Here is a 21,015-nt window from a genome sequence, read left to right on the forward strand (position 1 = left end):
ATTTTCTCTATTAATATAATCCTAATCCTTCCGCTCGCAATGTGGCCCTGATGTTAACTCAGTCTCTTAACAGAAATTAGTTTCGAAGAGTTTTCCGTGAGGGTAAAGACGGCAAGCACGTAGGCTGATTTCTCTACTGCTACCAATGGCGATTGTAAAGAAAAGAAGAGAGCCTTCTAAGGTAAGCGCTCATTAACTGGAATGGATCCGTTCGACACGTTCGGAGTTTCATCACAATGTCGCTCACTTGTATGCATTTCCGAATTTATCGTTTGTTTTTTTAATTGGATTATTTTACGACGCTGTATCAACATCTAGGTTATTTAGCTTCTGAATGATATGAAGGTGATAATGCCGGTGAAATGAGTCCGGGGTCCAGCACCGAAAGTTACCCAGCATTTGCTCGTATTGGGTTGAGGGAAATCCCCGGAAAAATCCTCAACCAGATAACTTGCCCCCACCGGGATTCGAACCCGGGCCACCTGGTTTCGCAGCCAGACGCGCTGACCGTTACTCCACAGGTGTGGACTTTATCGTCTGTTAGTGTTGTTATTTACCGATAGAGAGCATTATTTCATTGTAGTATTCTTTACTGAACCTGGAAATAAAATGAACAGATCTGTAACTTAAACTATGAAGACCGTACTTATTTGATTAATTATTTCCCTAATCCCATCCCATATGTTCATTTGCTTATTACATTTCCTATAATTCTTATTTGACAAACTGTAAAGCTCTTCATACTCTATGTTGTTTGAAGGATTCAGAGCCATAGTGGGCCAAGCGCCATATATTAAAAACGGAGAAAATTGGGGTAAAAGTTAAGTAAATACCATAATTCAATGAAACATACGGTATAACAAATAATATAAAATATGCACATAAAAACTAAATGATAAGTAAATCTTCATTAAACTATGGTATTTACTTAACTTTAACACATACTTTCTCCGTTTTTAGCAAATGGCACTTGGCCCACCATGGCTCTGAATCCGTCATTTGTCTATGCTTCATACTCTTGGACTAACAAAATAAGCTCCGGATAATCTATTTCATTTATGTCTTCAGTATTACTACGATTAGCGAACTTGCAATTGACATATTGTCATGCCTTTTAGTTTGATCATTGCTCGTATGGAAATCCGTCAAGAATTATCTGGCCAGAATTGTGGACGGAATCCGGTCATGCCGGCAGAGGCGATACGCCCAAGTGGGCGATAAGTAAAGGTAAAGTTACTCCGATACATGTTATGAGGCGCATGGGGACATGGAGTTACAGCTCAACCAAGTTAAGTCTGCGAGCCGAGAGGAGAAGTTGGAGGCAGTTCTGTAGTGAAAGGAGGCGGTAACGAGAGGAGACCAGTACAGTCTCATATGACAGCAAAGTTTTCCTACTGCGCTTCAGTTCATACAGCGGTAACAATTTAAGACGCTTTGAAATAGACTGTACTTCTACTTCTGCTTGACAGTGAGGTTTGGCGTTCTGATTGGCAAGCGTGGGCGTAGGAGAGAAAGTTGCATGAGGGGGGAGGCTGGGAGACAGCGTAACTGTTGCCTTTATCTGAAGACAAGGACAAAAAATGCTTGCGCTCCGTAGTGTATTTTAAACGATGTGCACACTTTGAAATCTGAGCGTCAAGTGACCTATGTGGCAACTGTGTTTTGCCTCTACATTCCATCCCGATATCCCCACTCTCAGACTTGACTTGAACAAGCTGTAGAGCTCCATGCATTCTTTGACCTCGGCACTAGAATGAGGTGGTGTGGTCGGCACCATGCTTCAAGTGTTGGCGATGCTCAATTTAAAATAATAGAAATTTGGCTTTTACTTTTTTTTCTTGTTGTATATTATCTTTAGTTTTTTATTTAGTCCAATTTTTGTTTTTTAATCTATTTAATGGGTTTCTCATGTACTATTTACATTTTTTTTCTGAAAAATCCAGTATTTTTGGAAAAGTCAAAAAATAAAAATCCGAATGCGCCGACGAATCCGTGAGGATTAGTGAACGCTTATTATAATCTCCTCCTATCCTGTGGGTCTCTATGCCATGTACAGTGTAACCCCGATTATCCGTCACCCTATTAACCGATTGGCGGATTATCCGACTGTCTTTCTCTCGCTCCTTCTCCTTTTGCTACAGAAACATAATATGTATTGTACGTTATATTAGTATAGGTTTTTTTTTTTTCTAGAGAGTGTTATTACAAGCATTTACACTTACACAGTTTTGGTCCATTGTTCGAGTTACCGTACTCTACTTCTATATAAAATGAATTACATGAGTGTCAAAAGAAAACGTGTTGTGCTAAGTATCGAACAAAATGCAAATAATTAAGTAGTTTGGGGATAGAGAAATTGTGGGTCATCTCGCATCACAATACGAGACTGATGTTACAACTGTGCACGATTTAATAAAAGTCAAGGATAAAGTGTATACAGTATGCAAATCTACAACATGAGACCTTTAATACAGTATTCCTATCTTTCCGCTGACAGCCAATAAAAGAAGTTTTCTTACCCCTTAAAGCATGTCGTTGACAACCAAACTTAAATTAGCGAACTTCTGATTCACTACCAAGCTTATTAAACACAAGACCACGGAGAAAATGACGAAAGTTCAGTGTTATTCACTTAATTTGGAAAAATATTTCATGGTACGGATTATCCGATTTTTTCGATTAACCGTTCAGTCAATCCCCTTCATTGCCACGGATAATAGAGATTCTACTGTAATAGGGATAAACTTTTACTTTTAGAGCCTACTTTATTTACAGTAAAGTGTTTTTATTGTCAGTCATAAGATATTAATTGATTGCTATGGCTGTATAGGTCTAAAATGTGGAGGAAGCGGTAGATTAGCTGTTAAGACATTGCGTTATAAGCCGGAAGGTCATGTTTTCGATTCCCGATACGACCATACTCAGTAGGCCTATCGATTGTCTCATGAGTTGGTTAATACGTTCCAGTGTATTAAGTCATAATGCTATGTGATATATGACATTATACTTCCTTCCTATATAATACATTCTCTGACCGAAAACTATGTCCCGCGAGAAGCTATGAGGACACAAACGGCAAGTAAGAGACGAATATGAAAATGATTCCGTAGATTGTCTCATTAACCCCCTGAGGTGAGGTCAGAGGGGAACAATACATCTTTAACGCCCAGTCGGAGCCGATCCGCACTCCGGGGTAGCTTACGTCTCTGCTTGAACTTTCTCTAGCAATCGAATCCGACACTGAACAGATCTTAGGAATTTATGTAACCGTGAAAAGAAATCTACGGCACAAAAAATCAAAACAAAACAAATGGGTCAACTACATTCCATTCTTGTTAGTACGCAAATTAGTATCAAGACAAGTTCACGCTACTGTATCTCTGGCACGATCGAATTTTAGAGCAGCAAACAGCGTGCACAGGGTATTCCACACAAACAATGGACCGCTGAGTTCGAATCCTGTTTTGAGTTAATTGCTATTATAATTTTATTGCTTAGCTAAGAATGAATCAAGCAAAATTTTCTTGCTAATCACATCATCATCATCATCATCATCATCATCATCATCATCATCGTAGTAGTTTCATTTCTTGTTTTTCTGTTCAATAGTTTCTTCTCTAATCATTCTACTTACTCATTTTACTTTTCTGCTACATTCGCTTCCTTCGTTCGTTCGTTCGTTTCGTTCTTCCTTTTGCTTCTGGCAGGGGTGAGCAAAAAGATGTACCGTCAATGTTTTCTGCAATGAAGGTCAGCGAACTTTTGTACCAGTTCCTCAACGATTATTAGAAACTAGGAGTTTCGAAAATCACACAAACAGAAATTTCTTTAAAAACGATACTGCTTTATGGAGTGGCCGGGTAGCTCAGTTGGTAGAGCAGCTGGCTACGGACTGGAAGGTCCGGGATTCGATCCCAGGCGGTGATAGGATTTTTTCTCGTTGCCAGACTTTCAGAACGGCCCCGAGGTTCACTCAGCCTCCTATAAAATTGAGTACCGGGTCTTTCCCGGGGGTGAAAGACGGTCAGAGCTTGGTGCCGACCACACCACCTCATTCTAGTGCCGAGGTCATGGAAAGTATGGGGCTCTACCTCCATGCCTTCATGGTATGTTACAGGAATACCTTTACCTTTTTTTACTGCTTTATGGAAACGGGAGAGATTAAAATATTGCACTTAAACCATTATTGTTTATTTTTTAGGCGTAAGCCTACAATAAAAAAGGACCAATATATTTTTTAAGTTGGTTATTTAATGACGCTGTATCAACTACTAGATTATTTAGCGTCGGTGAGATTCGTGGTAGCGAGATGGTATTTGGCGAGATGAGGCCGAGGATTCGCCGTAGATTACCTGGCATTCGCCTTACGGTTGGGGAAAACCTCGGAAAAAACCCAACCAGATAATCAGCCCAAGCGGGGATCGAACCCGCGCCCGAGCGCAACTTCAGACCGGCAGGCAAGCGCCTTAACCGACTGAGGCACGCTGGTGGCTGGACCAATATTGCCAATATTGTTAAATAAAATTGAAATTTACCATAAAGTTCTATTAATGAGATTGAAAGTTTGTATTTGCTGTTCGTTTTATGTAAACAACTGTCCGCCCCTGCATTAGAATAGAGCATCTGTTTTGTACCGATATGTCTGTATCCACTTGAGCTGTACTGTGTACTTGTAAACTCCCTCTCCCCTCCAGCAACGTTGCAAAACGTCTAATATTGTAAATTTAATAATTAGTTAAATATTGCGATTAGAAAAATAATGTGAGGACATTTTTTCTTCCTTGTGACATGAACAATCATCAGTTAAAATAATGGCACTTATACCCATTACACTCTGTATACTGGTTTTAAATGAGCTATAAGTGACATCGCTTGAAAAAGATGAACGACTGCTGTGTAATGTAAAGTTGCATACAGCAATAATTACTATGGCATTGCCACAGAAGAATCCGAATTAACTCAGGAAGGAAGAAAGCAAAGAAGGAAGGCGATGTGCCATTGCCTTCTCTCTTCTCTTTAAAGCTGTGCATGTCCCATACTAATGTCTCTCGGCTTCGGAAATAAATGTGCTGTACAACTTAACATGGGTTTTTATATCCTCTGTTAGGTTTTACAATGCTTGACAGCAGCCGAATACACGGTAGGACTACTGAAATAGCAAGACACACCACAGTGGCAACAGACAAAAAAACCTACGCGGTTTCATACTTCAAATGCGATCCCGAAAGTAGAAAATGGCGTGTAACCTTAACTAAAAAACTGCAATGTCTTTCCAATTTACAACAAATGAACAAATGCAGCGCTAGGAAGAGGCTTAGCGTCGATTTTTTCCATTTCTAGTGAAGCATACTTATGAAAACTTAGGGCCGTATTCATAGACATTTTTAGCGCGGGCCTCCGATGGACGATCAGCGTTTTTCGTATTCATAAACCAGTGTTAGCGATAGGATATGATTTTAATTCTGTACTAGTAACCAGTGGGTAGCCGGGGCTAGCTTAGTACGCTCGTAGCGCGTGCTGCGAAATGTCTATGAATAGCACCCTTATAGACTTGGATACTTTGCTCGCCCTTTCTTACCTTAAGACGAAGATAGATCCAAGCTTCGCTATTTTTCGAGTTTTCTTCATGTTAAATATTTATACTCGACCTACAAGGAGAGAAAAATTGTAACGTTTATACATTAAGGGTAAATGTACGTGAACGACCACAAATATTATCAGAAAATGCAGGCTCTAAATTTCTAAAGATTTATAAAGAAATGAACTCACAATTGGATAAAAATTACAAGGTACCACAACAAGATTTATTAGAGCTTAAATATCTGATAAAAGTATTAAAAAAAGTTACTAATAGACTAATGTTTTTTTAGAATTTACTTTTTACTTTAAATTAAATTTTCCAAAATTTGAAAATTTTACACATATTATTTTATAACTCTACAACCATTAAAGATATAATTCTGAAATTTTGTACACTGATTTAACATGCATTTATGCAAAAGGTAGACTACAATAATGCCGATTTATTTGAAAATAGAACAATTAGGTCACAAAACATTATGTAAATTTTAATATATTTGTATAGGACAAATGAAAAATCAATCGTATTAAAATAAACAACTCTATATGTCTGAGAGCAGTCTACTTTTCAGAAATAACTGTTTATTACATGCAGGAAAAAAATTAAAGATGTCATAGAGACCATAACAATGTTATGGTTACCAAATGTTGTAACTGCAGAATATATATATATATATATGTATATATTTTTTTTTTTCCTTTGTTAAAACTGGTTTGAAAAATATTATTAGTAACCTTTGTTATACTTTTATCAGATATTTAAGTTCTAAGTCTTGTTGTGGTATACCTTGTAATTTTTGTCCAATTGTGAGTTAATTTTCTTATACAGTTTTAGAAATATAGAGCCGGCATTTTCTGATAATATTTGTTGTCTTTCACGTACATAGACCCTTAAAGATTTTTCTCTAAACTCTGATGTCACTCGTGATATCATGGAAAAAGAAGACTATAGTCACTTTCTTACATAATCTATGGCTTACTATATTGCAGTAAAATTAGCGATATAAGAAGTAAATTCCTGTATTGATATGGTGCTTGCTAGAGGAGTTGATTCACTTGTAAGAACTACGTTACCGACTTCAGTTATCATAGATCAGGGATGTAGAACTGGCGAGAGAGGGATGGAAGCATGGGGAAAGCGTTGGTTCCCCGTCCACAGTCCACCGGCGTTGAATGACGTATCTGTGGCCCGTATGCAGTCACATAAGACAGACACTGAATACAAATCCCCTCCCTTACAAAGTCAATGACGCGGCGATGAAAGGTAGGGATAAGTGACGTATTCTGCCTTATGACGTACGCCACAATTGGCGCCCACTTCTGCAAGCCTGTCATAGACCAATTCTTGCATGTATTTAACAAGTACAACAGTGCAAACCGCAATATCCCCGCATAAGGATATACATAAATATACATGAACTTTTTCCAGATGGATTGACACACAACTAAAAAGTTCACATCTTGTTAGATAAACGAAGACATACTAGTATAGTAGACATTCGATCCTTTACAAGGGCAGATTGAGATTCTGACCATTGTTTGGTAATAGGAAAATTAAGTGAAAGACTATCAGTAGCCAAGGGAGTAGAGCGACAAGTTAATATTATGAGATTCAGTATTCCGAAATTAAAAGACGAGGAAACTAAGAAACATTATCAGGTCAAAATTTCAAATACGTTTGCTACTTTAGGAAGTTCCGACGAAGTTGAGAAGGTGTTAGATATTAATAGCGTGTGAGAAAATATCAGAGGTGATATCAAAATTGCAGCTGAGCAGAGCATAGGTTATTATGAAACTAAGAAAAAGAAACCGTGGTTTGATGAAGATTGTTCCATGGTAGTATAGAAAGAAACAGGCAGAACTGAAATTCTTACGAGATCCAGTGCAGGCGAATAGGGATAATTATTTCAATAAAAGATGGGAAGCAATTCATACGCTTAAGAAAAAAAAACAGAAATTACTTAAAGGAAAAACTGAATGAGATAGAAACAAAATAAATAGTAAGAATAAAAACATTAGAGATTATATAAGGGCATAAATGAATTTAAGAATGGATTTCAGGCAAGGATAAACGTGATCAAGAATGAGAATGGTGACTTGCTTGCAGACTCTTATGCCATCCTGAACAGATGGGAAAACTATTTTGGACAACTACTAAATGTATAGTCTTAGAAAAAAATGTCAGTAATCCTCTCATCAGTAGAGACATGTAGTTTGAACAGGATAGTGCGACCTGTCATGACTTAGACTTGAAGAATGTGTGCAACGAAATGGGTCCTATCTGCCAGCTTCCCTCTACTCGTTTTTCATTTGTTTGTTGCTTTTTCTGTCTATTTATAGGTGAAGAGTTATGAATAATCTAGATATTAACAGCGTGTAAGAGAATATCAGATAATATCAAAGTTGCAGCTGAGCAGAGCATAAGTTATTATGAAACTAAGAAAAAGAAACTATGGTTTGATGGGGATTGTTCCGTGGTAGTCTCTTCCTTAGTTCTTTTTCCAGAGGTCCGGAGCGTCCTTGGCCTTGCTATCCTCCTTTTGACTTCCTGACAGTAGCTCATGTTACTGCTTATAATACACCCCAAGCATTTGAACCTGTCTACTTGCTCGACTACCTCATTTAGAATTCGCAAGTTTATCTTCTGTATTTTTCTTCCTGTGACCATACTCTTCGTCTTATTTGCATTTATTTTCATCCCATACTGCTCACAGCTGTCATTTAGCTCCAGTAGCATATCCTTTAGTATCATTTCCTCTTCTGCTAACAACGCCATGTCATCAGCAAAAAGATTTCGAATTGAATTGTATCTTATTTAATTTTATCATGTGAGCCAGCTAGTTTTTTTGTTATTTTAATTTTGTCGCTCAGAGATTGTGTTATAATAACCTGATACTCATTTTTGCTATATCTTTATTCTTCTCTATTCAAGCACTCAACGGTTTTTAACTATCACGGCTTGGTTTATTTGTTTCTACTCTACCTCTTTGAAGTAATGGTGGCTTTCACATGAAGTTAAAACTGTTAGTCGCTGCCACTGCAATCTTATTACTTTAAAATTTTGGTATAAAATACTTAACGTAAATTAACTTTCATAATGTCACCTCAATACAAAACTACCCACATATTTCTTGAAAGAAACTAATTGCAGGCTACTACATTGTGAAAGAGTTTCGTATTTTTCGTAAATTGCTGATCATAAATAACTGGAACAGACGGTCAGGTTTCGAGCACGAAAACACTCTAAAACAAGTCATTCAGAAATTCCTTGAACGTGAAAACAGACGGGTGTGGTATACCGAATGACAACATAAAATTCTTAAATAATTCCATTAACTCAGCTTAGAAACTATTCCACTACAGCCGGGTTTGTGTTTCAAGGAAAGTTGTTACAATGCTTGTCACCGCGGGGATTGCACTGCCATTTATTTCTGTAATTGTTTGGGAGGAGGAAAATATAATTACTGCATCTGATTATACACTTTTTAAAAACTGAATTATCCAAACCGGATTGCGAGAGAAGTATAGTGACGTAACGAGTCGAGTGGGGTGGGAGATTATAGGTGCCTGCATAAACCAATCAAATCGCTAGAATCTGGTGCCTGTTGTATGGATGTATCGTCTGCTTGTTCAGCGGCAGCAACTAACCTGGCCGTTACCTGCGGGCGTGAACATCTGTCTTGACATTTCAGCAGACCTTTGCATTCGACTGCATCGTTCTCCGCGACCAGTTCGCATCAATGAACCGATCTGTCTTCGAAATTCTGTTTCGTACCTACCGAGAATAACAGCTGAATACATTCAAAAGTAATTGTTGACAAATCGTACAATTGTTTCAAAGCTAAAATATAAGCATTTTGTGGAGCGCTAAATAAGTATTGTTAAAGACATAATACTGGCGTGTGAACTTACGTATGAGAAATAAAACAGGTATTGAGAAAGTGTCACTAGTTTAACAACTTAGGAACTGTATGTGAATCTTGACGTGTTGAAATTGTGCTACCGTTCCAATTAAATTCAAGATTATTTCCCACCGGTGTGTGCGCTAACCTATTACATCACCATTCATCCTAGCAAATCGAGAATCATGGGAAAGAACCGGCCAATTTTCACGGTGAGTGTTAATAGCTATTTAACATTGTCTATGAAGTGTGTAAACAATTACATTGCATACAACAACGGAACTAATTAATGTGAACTTTGAATGGTCTTCATTTATTGTACATGTATTGAGATCGAGAATATAATTAAAGTGCTTGGTCATCGATGTCCATTTGAATATGCAATTTCGAAAAGGGCACGTGTTGAATTTTTTTGGCTAATCGATTTTTTCACTTATGTACGTACTCTAATTACGTACACATCGTTACGTGCGTAAAAAGCACCCAACTTGCATTAGTATACGCCGCTGTCCAATAATAATTGCGAAAAAGGCACAATCAAAGTGTGAATTAAGATTTCTGATGAGGGGGTATAGAATCCTAGATAGAGAATACCATACGTAAAATTATTTTTATCCTCATTCGATACGGCTCAACGCTTGATCGCACTGAGTTAGTTGCTTGTCTTGCATCGTGATCATAATAATAATTATATACATGAGCAGGCTTAGGATAAGATGTTGTCAGCTTGCTGGTGATGATAATACATCAATATTATTTTCTTTGCTTACTTTAGACTTTATAAAGTACATATACTCGTATAAAACAGTTGTATTTTGTGAGGGGGATAGAAGTTATCCCTGGCAGGGATGTTAATATGAAGTTATGATAGGGGATAACTTTCCAACGGGGGGAAATCTCCCATCCCCACGTTAATTCGCACCCTGGGCACAATATAACAATTTCGTCAAAAACTCAAGTGCCACGAGTAAATTTGACAAAATACAAGTAAAAACAGAACAGATAATCGACTTGAAACAATGGTCTCACCCCAACTTTAAAGTAAAACCGCTTTGTGTGAGAAGTTATGGACAAGTACCAAAGGACCAGAAAGTAACATTTCATTTATCCTCGTTCTATGAATTTGTATTTATCCTAGAAAAAACAGGTGAAGTGAATGCAAACTATGACATAAGTAATTATATTACAGCAGAAATTTTCAGTATTTCAAAAGTAGAAGGTTGTTGCGCTCCACTACCTAACAATACAGACTACACATCTTTTTCTACTTAGTTATTTAACGACGCTGTATCAACTAAGAGGTTATTTAGCGTTGATGGAATTGGTGACAAGGATTACCTGACATTTGCCTTACAGTTGGGGAAAACCTGGGGGGGGGGACTCAACAAGGTACAGCCCAAGCGGGAATCGAATCCGAGCCCGAGCGCAACTCCTGATGGGCAGGCAAGCCCCTTAGCTGACTGAGTTATGCCGGTGGCTACCAGAGCAGTGGTGGCTACTACCCATCTTACAATGGCAGATCAACCAACTAAAAATAGCAGATATTGCAAAAGTGGAAAGTACTATACATACCTTCAGAATTCAAAGACTTTTACTAGGAAATATTGCAGTGGCCTTCTACAGCGGCCGATGACATGCCTGGAGAGGACTTCTGCTTCATTTCTGTATATTATTTTTCTTGAAATATTCGTTGTCATCTAATATTTTTGTCAGTGAACACATATTATGTTTTTATATACGAGTATTATACCTTGTGTTATTGTTTTAACCATTTTTGTTTTTAAATTCTTGATCTTGTCTCATTTATAAACGTATTGTCCATGCATTTCGAAAAGGGGACATCTACAAAATAAAAGTCATATGATAATATCTTTAAAAATATATTTTTCTTTCATATTATATTGTGTTTTGACCCTAAAATGATATAGGACTGATTGTAAAGTTTTTTGTTCTGGTTACAACGATTTAAAATTAATTCTGAGTACAACGGTTTAAAATTAAATCACTTATTTAAATTCCTGAACATTTTTACTTTTTAGAGATGTGCCCTTTTCGAAATTGCACATTCAATTACAATTTTCTTGAAAACAAGCTTTGCGGCTGTAAGTGACATTTTAATTTTCAAATCTAAGAAGTTTGACTTTACCAAATTTCCGGTCAACTGCTGGCAATTATGAAAAATACTAATTAAATTAGGCCTACATATTTTATTTTTATGATCTTAAAGATACAGAATCTGGATTCTCCAAAAGTCCTGATTTGTCTAATGCTGGGTTTGCAACGAAAGACCTGCCATTGACCGATAAACTGTGAATGAAATTTTTAATGCTTAGGCCTACCATGTTTCTCATTACATATGAGGTTAGCGGATTTAAATTTGACCAAGAATGATCGATTTGTAAGGTTGATAAATCCTAATATCGATTCTTTTGAAGAGGAAGTAATGTACGAAATCCCGTGTTGTAGATTTAGGGCACACATAAAAGAACTGTCCTTTAATGAGGAACTATGGTAAATATTTACAATCTGTTTCTCTCCAGTCAAAAATTGAACTATGCCAATCATGATCCTCTATTGTCATCGTATCATCATCAGCAATGAATTTCGATTTTCAGATTCTTCCGATTCAGAAATGGATTTTTATCATTGTCAACTATACGATTCTGCAAGACCATAAATGTTGACCATATTCAGAGATACGGTAAAACAAATCTTAAAAAAAAAAAAAAAAAGTTGCAAATTGATTGCAGCAATGAAAAAAAAAAGTTTAGGTGTCGGTAGTCCATTTTCATAAATGCGTTTATCGTCTCCTTAAACAAATTAAATTCTTCTTCTTTCTCAAACGTTGAATTCCGAAGTTCGTTGCAGCACGAATTTATTAAACAATATATATTTTTTTTGTCGTCCCAACTTTTTTTCCCTTCTGGCTTAAATAATTTAAAAATGGCCTCAGATGTAGTTTTGGGTGCGTTTCTGATAAACTGTCATGTCTTGGCTTTTTTTAAAATCCATTTTGTTCTTTAAAAAATTAGACATTTTGAAATGATATCAGCTATCTTCATTTGTTTGTCTCTCTTTCATTTACGCTCCAATACAGATCTTTCTGGCGAATATATTTCACGTTTACTTTTTTCATTCTTATTCAAGTTTGCTTCCATTTAACGTAAAAGGTACTATTATCGCTTTGCGAAACTTCAATTTTGTTTCTTTTCTTTTTTTAACAAATAATGCGTTCTCTGCATATTGTAATACACACAATTTGATTTTAAATTTTGTCATTCCTAACTGTATCTCCGTTTCGTGGCAGAAGGTAACTCTAAGAATTCAGACCAGCCCTGGACATAAGAGAAGTGGAAGGGACGCAGGAACCCCCGCTCATGCCCTTTTCGCTTACACCACCTTATAAACAAACGCAGAGTAAGGTTCTGTGCATTAGTGGTGGATTTTAGGCGACCAGCGAGAGCACAATGTTCGTAAAAGCCTGATACAATCCTTCACTGACCTTCCTGTCCGCTACTACCGCTCCAAAACATAACTGTCTCAGCCTGAGAAGGTGGAATGGAGAGTTAATGGATGTTCTGCAATGACTCAATCGAACTAATAACGCCCGGATCTGATTCAGACTGATTTATTCAGTTTTAAGTTTATAAACTGATGTCTATGGTGGATATTCTATAGAATCCCGTTATATATATGTAGGTAATATGCAGTATACAGGGTTAGTTAAAAGTTTCGCACTACGTAAATAACTTTTGAAACATGTGGTTCAGTGACATGAAACTTAGCGTGTGGGGGTAACCATATACTAATAATGGAATTACCGAGTTTTTTCTAGAAGTAACTCCAACTCTCTTATTTTAAATGGAACACCCAATATATATTTGTTATTTTTGAATAATGCTCATTAAGAGCGTTTCAAAAAGTACTCACACTTGATATTCCTATACAAATTCAGTGTTGCTAAATCAAGAAAACAGAAAAGTGTAGGACTAACGAATAATACGAGTAAAACGCTTCTATTGTTTTCTGTGACTTGACTGTTCTTTGTTTATATCCATGGAATACGGGTAAAACGCTTCTTTTGTTTACTGTGATTTGACTGTCCTTTGTTTATAACCATGGATTACGGGTAAAACGCTTCTTTTGTTTACTGTGATTTGATTGCCCATTGTTTATATCCAAGGAAACATGTTTATTGATACAGACATCTTATTTAAGGAACTAAATCTAGTGTGTTAAATAATGCTGTTGATGTTGAGGGAAAGGGAAAGGGAAAGGGAAAGAATTCATATTTTAATGATTATTGGATATGGAAACAGACAACGATCTCATTGAGAGGCGGCAAATTTATTTAATGGTATGCATCCAGATCGAAATCCAATTCCACACACAACAGTGACAAGGATCATAAGGAAATTCACTGAAACTGGAAGCGTAAAGGACTTACCAAGGTCAGGTCGCCCGAAAAGTGCAACTGATGATAATACGTCATTGGACGTCCTCCTCCGTGTGCAAGAAAATCCAAAAGTATCTACTACAAATTTGGCGTTAGAATCTAATATCAGCCAGAGTTCCGTGATGAAAATCCTTAAACGTGCCAAGCAACATCCATATAAAATTCAACTTTTGCAGAAACTTTCAGAGGACGATCCCGACAGAAGAATGCAGTTTTGTGAATTAATGATGGAGCGCATTAACAACAGTCAGGCTTTTCTTAGACAAATTGTATTCTCAGATGAAGCCACATTCTGCCTGAATGAATATGTCAACAGACACAATTGCCTGAGCATTTAGACCAGGTTTTTCCACAACGATGGATTGGTAGGAATCACATAGAGTGGCCAGCTAGATCCCCAGATTTATCTCTTTTGGACTTCTTTTTGTGGTGCCATTTAAAGTCAGTAATGTATCGAGAAAGACTTAACAACTTAGAAGATCTGGAACATCGAATAATGGAAGTGGTGCACGATATTCCTAAAGCCTGGTTAAATCATTCCTTAAATGGTTTCTATGATCGATTGGCACATTGTCAAGCAGCTGAGGGCTACCAGTTTGAACACAGAATTTAGAAAGTGAGCTAGCTTTGTTTTGTTTTTGTTAAGGAAGGAGTATTTTATTATTTTAATATTCGATACATTTTTTTTTTGTTTTCTTAATTTAGCAACTCGTATTCATCATTCCTTGTCTCCTGAAAGAGGCCCCCCTAACAATTTTCATCCGCCTTTAAAAATTCGTTTTCGGCCAGGTTTAAAACTTGGATTCAGTGGTAAACATTAGACCATCGATGATTATTATTAGGTATTTATATCAAAAGAAAACCTAACAATAAGTAAACTTGAGTTTCTCTACTATAATATCTGCAGTGCTTGGGAAAAGTGACATAAGTCAGTTGCCACAACCTTTTTTTGATAATTTATTGACAACTTACACTGGTTTATGTCGATTTGATTTTTTTCTGTATGAATTATTGTAATGGGAGAAATACTTATGTATTTTTTTCCAAGCGAGCAGATGCCCCGTAAGTTGTCAATAAATTATCAAAAAAGGTTTGTGGAAACTGACTTATGTCACTTTTCCCAAGCACAGCAGATATATCAAAACAAATTGTTTAACTTTCCTTAACTCTTTGAGGCACACAACTCTTAATTAACAAATTTGAGATGGATATTGGTCAAATGAAATAAAAAATATAAAATAGAGATGAAATTTGCAAACAATTTGTTATTTTCATAAATTTGAATACATATTAGGAGCTGACTTCGTTTGAAGCAACCCTGGGCCATAAGCTTGAAACGGTGGAACCAAAAAGGTGTATGCCAAATTACCCATACTTCATCTCTTTTTCCGGTGCGTTTATCAGCTGTTTTGTTCATATTATTACGATTACAAATTGTTTCATGTTGTGAATATTTCAAAAGTGTAGCCAGGTTCAGCAAGTGTTACTTTTTTTAAAATAAGCTAATATTCTGTTCGGCTCAACTGTAGAATATGTCCGTTGATATGTCCCCCTATGCTCTAACATATGAAGGAGTGCCAACATCCTTCTTGATGAAAGAAAGAATGTTTAAATGAAATGTTCAGTTCATGTCACAACCATAACGTTTTAATAAATATACAGTGAAATGTACATTGATATAATAATCTGGTAATACTCCTGTTACCTCCACATCCATTTTAAACCGTTTACGTATGACCGAAACCGATAGTATCAATTCAATATTTGGCGATTGGCGGTATTTCGCGGAGGATTATGGGGCATAGAAGGTGTAGTTTTACGTCATATCCGTTGCACCGATATAATTGCATATTTGCTGGGAGTGCTCTCTCCTTTCTTTTTATTCTCTCAGGTTTGAAGTCACCGTGGCACAACTTCACTACATAAAACACGACTTTTACCTAGAAACAATACCAGAACTGTTTGTGGTAAAGAATGATTAAAATGAAACTACTATGCCTCAAAAGGTTAAATAACTGGCGAGAACGATGTTTAGTTATTGCTGGTGTCTCAACTCAGATTCTGCAGTTAGGTTGTGAAGTCTCGTTCTTGTAGCCTGCCTTATGTGTATACAAGCTGTCTGGCTGCATGTAAACGTAAAGGAATGTGCATTGGTCAGCTGTAGGTTACGCTGACTCGTCACGAAACAGTAAAGCTCATCTTGAAACGGGTCGACAGACACTGCACTCCGCTGTACTCATAGGCCTACATACAGTACACCGCACTGCTTTCTTGTTAAGCGTCACATTACCGTTATGTTTTCAGTGATGTTATTGGATCATCGTAGAATCGTAGATCTTTATGAAGAAAGTAGTCTCGTTTATAAGTTAGGAAATATACAATAGCCTATTTCATTTGTAATTTGGTTCCTGTAAATTTTTTGAAAGAGACTGTATACCTTTTTCACACACCAACAGTCAATTTAAGCTACAACATAAATCAGGATTTCTCAAATATTTTTAAAGTAAGAATTATTTTGTGACTTTTATTCATAACGTGCTTAGGTGTTATAACACATGGATGGTTTTATTCAAATCTAAATTATTTTATTTGAAGAATATGTCCGCCGAGTTAGCTCTGTGTTAGCGTGTCTACCTCCAGACTAGCCGGCCTGGGTTCGATTCCCGGCGGGGTCAGAGATTTTCATATAAAATTTCTACCTCGGGAATAGTAGAGGTGGCGGTGTACAACTTCTAATCACAAGGGAACGAAGTTGAGACACCAAAACATTGCCTAGAGGCGGCTCCAGGTTTAAGGAACACAGAATATAGGATAGAATGACTTTAGCTGTTTACTGGTGTACCTTCAGGTCCGTATGAAAAATGATATGCCACGTGAAGGGAGATTTGTTCGTTCGGAGTTTAATGGGTTCGGGTTTTGTATTGTTTACTATATTCTAATAGGTTGTTTACACAGCATGCCTAATTTTCGGTTTAAAAAGTAAACCTTTCGTCAAGAGTTAAGTTGTGAACTTAGTGAAAGTAGGTACTAGAGATGAACAATGATCGAGAAAGGAGGACTAACAGCACCCGCAAAGCCGAAAACCCTCACGACAATGTTGTATACGTCGCGTCGTTGACGTAAAGACTGCTTGTGAGTGTTTCGAGACATCGAGATTGATCACTCCCGAAGTCCCGAACGTCAAGTAGCCTTGAATAGCCACAGTTGTTTATACCTGACTGAACTTTTATGTATTGTTTACTGTATTCTAATAGGTTGTTCGCTCAACATGCGTAATTTTCGGTTTAAAAAGTAAATCTTTCGTCAGGAGTTAAGTTGTGAACTTAGTGAAGGTAGGTACTAGAGATGAACAATGATCGAGAAAGCAGGACTAACAGCGCCCGCAAAGCCGAAAACCCTCACGACAATGTTGTATACGTCGCGTCGTTGACGTAAAGACTGCTTGTGAGTGTTTCGAGACATCGAGATTGATCACTCCCGAAGTCCCGAACGTCAAGCAGCCTTGAATCGCCACAGTTGTTTATACCTGACTGAACTTTTATCTACTTTGGCAACTGTTATATATGTATAAACAATCAAGTAACCTATTTGAAACATCATCTCTACCTTTCAATGTATAATAATCCGTTCCCTAGTCTTTACTTAATTACTAGGCCCTTATTAAAAGGCTAGGAATTTTCTTTTCATATGTTTCAGATCAAGTGTTCGATCTCAAGTAAAAAGATATTAACGTTATGTTTTATGTTTCTTAGAAATGTAAATTTACTTGAGAATTATTTATTTCTATTTATATAATCATAGGTAATATATAATAGAACCAGATCATTTTGATAACTAAGATACTGTTATGTCTTGTCGTTTTGTCTCATTTAAACATTTATAATGCTATTTATTTCAATGATGTATGTTATTCAAAGTTACGAAATCTTTCCACGCCGACCAAATGCTATTTCGAGAATGATGAGCGAGACTTGAAAGACAATTGCAAGGAACACAGCGAGAGAGAGCGGCAGTTAGTTTTGTTCGTCTCTAGTAGGTACTGTGAAGATATATTAAAATGACACCACTAAAATCTGTAACTTTGCCTGTGCTTGTAAAAGAGTTCCGATATGATTATTTTTCAGCCAAGGACGAACATATAATATGGTATAAAGCTGGATGGGCTTTTACTGATTCGTGAACCGGAAGTGCTTCGAAACTTCCTTCCAAGCCGAGAGATGGGGCTGTGATATATAGTACCGGTTTCCTCGTATCACTCCTTCTGTACCGTAAAAATCAAAACAATTGAGGAGATCAGAAGTAAACGAATATTAGAGCACTTTATTTACTTATGAGAAAATGTGATTACTTACATAACCTAACAATTTAGAAAAATAACCTTATTGATGTGCGTAAATAATCCGACGGACCTACTATAACCTCACGGTGGGTATTTTATTATTGATAGTAAACTCCTGTTCTATCTATGCTAGCGTGTGGTAACTCTGCATCGATTGTGGAGGGAAGAGTAAAAGTAGTAACGGTTCTAAATTTCCGAAGAGAGCTGAGAAAATTACCTCTTCTAAATACAGCTTGTAAGAATGCATTCAACTTTCCCACACTCTAACATTCCTCAGGCCCTTTCTTCTTAGTACTCCTGACCTTCAGATAGATGCCATTTAGCTTTCTGAAGTATTGTTTTTAGAAAACATTCGAGTTAAAGAACATGGAGAAACAGACAGACTCGACTTGCCTAAATTCGAGCAATAAAAAAAAAACTTGTACAAAATATGACGAGTAGAGGCGAATACTTGAGATACTGAAATTACGAGTTAATACAGAATCGACCATTCATTCATTTACTCATTCATTCAAAGGCAGGTCTTTTACTGCAAATCCAGCTTTCTCCAATCATTCCTATTTTCTGCCTTTCTCTTTGTCTCCGCATATGATCCATATATCTTAATGTCTTCTATCGTCTGATATTTTCTTCTGTCCTGAACTCTTCTCCCGTTCGCCTTTCTTTCCAGCTCATTCTTTAGTAGGCAGTTTGTTCTCACAGTGACCTAACCAATTCCTTTTCCTCTTCCTCATCAGTTTCAGCAACATTCTTCCTTCAACCACTCTTTCCAACACAGCTTCATTTCTTATTCTGTCTGTCCACTTCGCACGTCCCATTCTTCTCCATATCCACATTTCAAATGCTTCTATTCGCTTCTCTACACTTAGCCATATCCGAGAGTGAACTCAACTTCCTTCTACAGCAGCGGTGACCAAACTGGGTATTGTGATTACTAAGGCTAGGATTTGTATGTAATTACATGTTTTTTCCCTTTGCATATACATAACTGAAAATGATAAATATTCACGAATTGGAACATTACCCACCGTATATGGAAATTTATCATTACATATTTTTACATATTTGATAATAATTACATATTTTTACATATTTCTACTTTATTTTATGTAAAACTACGTATTCTGTCTCTTAATTAAAAAATCGTAAGTGGAATATAATTTAAAACAGTCTATGACAATATTTGTTCACAATAGAAACTCTGGTACCTGACACTGAAACGGATTTCCCAAGGTATTCAAAAGTTGCTGAGAAAGGGCCAGGGTCCAGTCACTCAATACTGTAAATAAAGATAGATACACATTCCAAAAAATTGTAAAGGCATTGGTGGAGAAAAGAGTATGGGAATACACCTCACAACCTGGTTTCTTTTTTCACAGTTTACGTTACTGTAGGAAGATCATCCACCCTAGGTTATTTCAGTTGTGCAGTGACTGCCTGAGAGACTCCTTTTCTACCTGTTGTTCGGAAAAAGCGTTGCTATATTTCCTCCTACCCCACAAAGAAAAAGTGCACCTCACAATATTTATTCTTGAATTCGTACATTAGTATTGTTTTGGCAACCACAGCTTTTCATTGCATTTCACATGTGATGGCGCCTCCTGTAGCGTCAAACTTATCATCGAAGTTAAAATAGACGATTCGTTCGCTACTGATTGAGATGTGGTTCTGTGCCAGATTTGTAATAAGAAGATAGGATGTTCAATGAAATTCCAACGCCCTGCATACCAAGTATAAAGCACTGCAAATATCTGAAAAGCAAGTGCTTCTGTCTCAAATGCAACAGTCTTCAAATGGAAGGAATAAACTCTTCCATGACATGCATAGTGCTATGGTTGCCGCAGATATTCCATGCTACAAACTCCAGGTACCTAAATATAGCGCATTTTTAGAGAAGTATTGCGGGAGGCAGATACGTAACGATTCTGTGCTCTGAAAAAGCTATCTGCATTTGTGTTACGAGGAAGCGCTGGCATATGTGCAACCTCATATAGGTAGTAACTATGTATGGATCGCCGTCGATGAAACTACTGATGTAAAAGGGCGCAATGTTGCCAACCTTGTGATTGATAAGCTGGATGGAGAAATATTCCCCACACCATTTCTGATTTCTTCGAAAGTGTTGAAACACGCAAATGTCCACACCTGTGGAGTAACGGTCAGCGCGTCTGCCCGCGAAACCAGGTGGCCCGGGTTCGAATCCCGGTCGGGGCAAGTTACCTGGTTGAGGTTTTTTCCGGGGTTTTCCCTCAACCCAATACGAGCAAATGCTGGGTAACTTTCAGTGCTGGACCCCGGACTCATTTCACCGGCATTATCAGCTTCATTTCATTCAGACGCTAAATAACCTAGATGTTGATACAGCGTCGTAAAATAACCCAATAAAATAAAAAAAAACACACAAATCATGCAACAGTGGCTCGTTTTCTGAATGATGGACTTAAAGTGTTGTGGCCTGAAGGCATTCAGGAAGATAAAGTTCTTGTTCTTCATTCTGATGCTGCCGCATACATGCTAAAGGCGGGAACTCTTTACGTGTGTTCTATCAAAATATGATCCATTTCACCTGTCTCGCCCATGGTCTGCAACGTGTCGCCAAGGAAGTGTGAAGTAATTATTCACAAGTAAACAGCATTATTTCAAACACCAAGAATGTTCGTTAAAGCCCCCCAAATATGAAATTGTCCCCTGAATCTGTTCTTACTAGGTGGGTTATGGATCGAGGCTGCCTGCTTTTA

At 37.2% G+C, this 21,015-nt stretch overlaps 1 protein-coding gene across 1 annotated transcript in view; it reads left to right on the forward strand.

The window, feature by feature from the left end:
* The first annotated feature begins 9,219 nt into the window (after positions 1-9,219).
* Positions 9,220-21,015, forward strand: part of LOC138703201 (atrial natriuretic peptide-converting enzyme) — a 486,851-nt gene continuing 475,055 nt past the window's right edge. Inside the window, exon 1 of the mRNA XM_069830899.1 lies at positions 9,220-9,694. Coding sequence (XP_069687000.1) covers positions 9,668-9,694 — 27 coding nt within the window. The 5' untranslated portion in view covers positions 9,220-9,667. The remainder of the gene's footprint in view (positions 9,695-21,015) is intronic.

The sequence above is a fragment of the Periplaneta americana genome, chromosome 7 (assembly GCF_040183065.1).
Source record: "Periplaneta americana isolate PAMFEO1 chromosome 7, P.americana_PAMFEO1_priV1, whole genome shotgun sequence".
Taxonomy (NCBI): Eukaryota; Metazoa; Arthropoda; class Insecta; order Blattodea; family Blattidae; genus Periplaneta; species Periplaneta americana.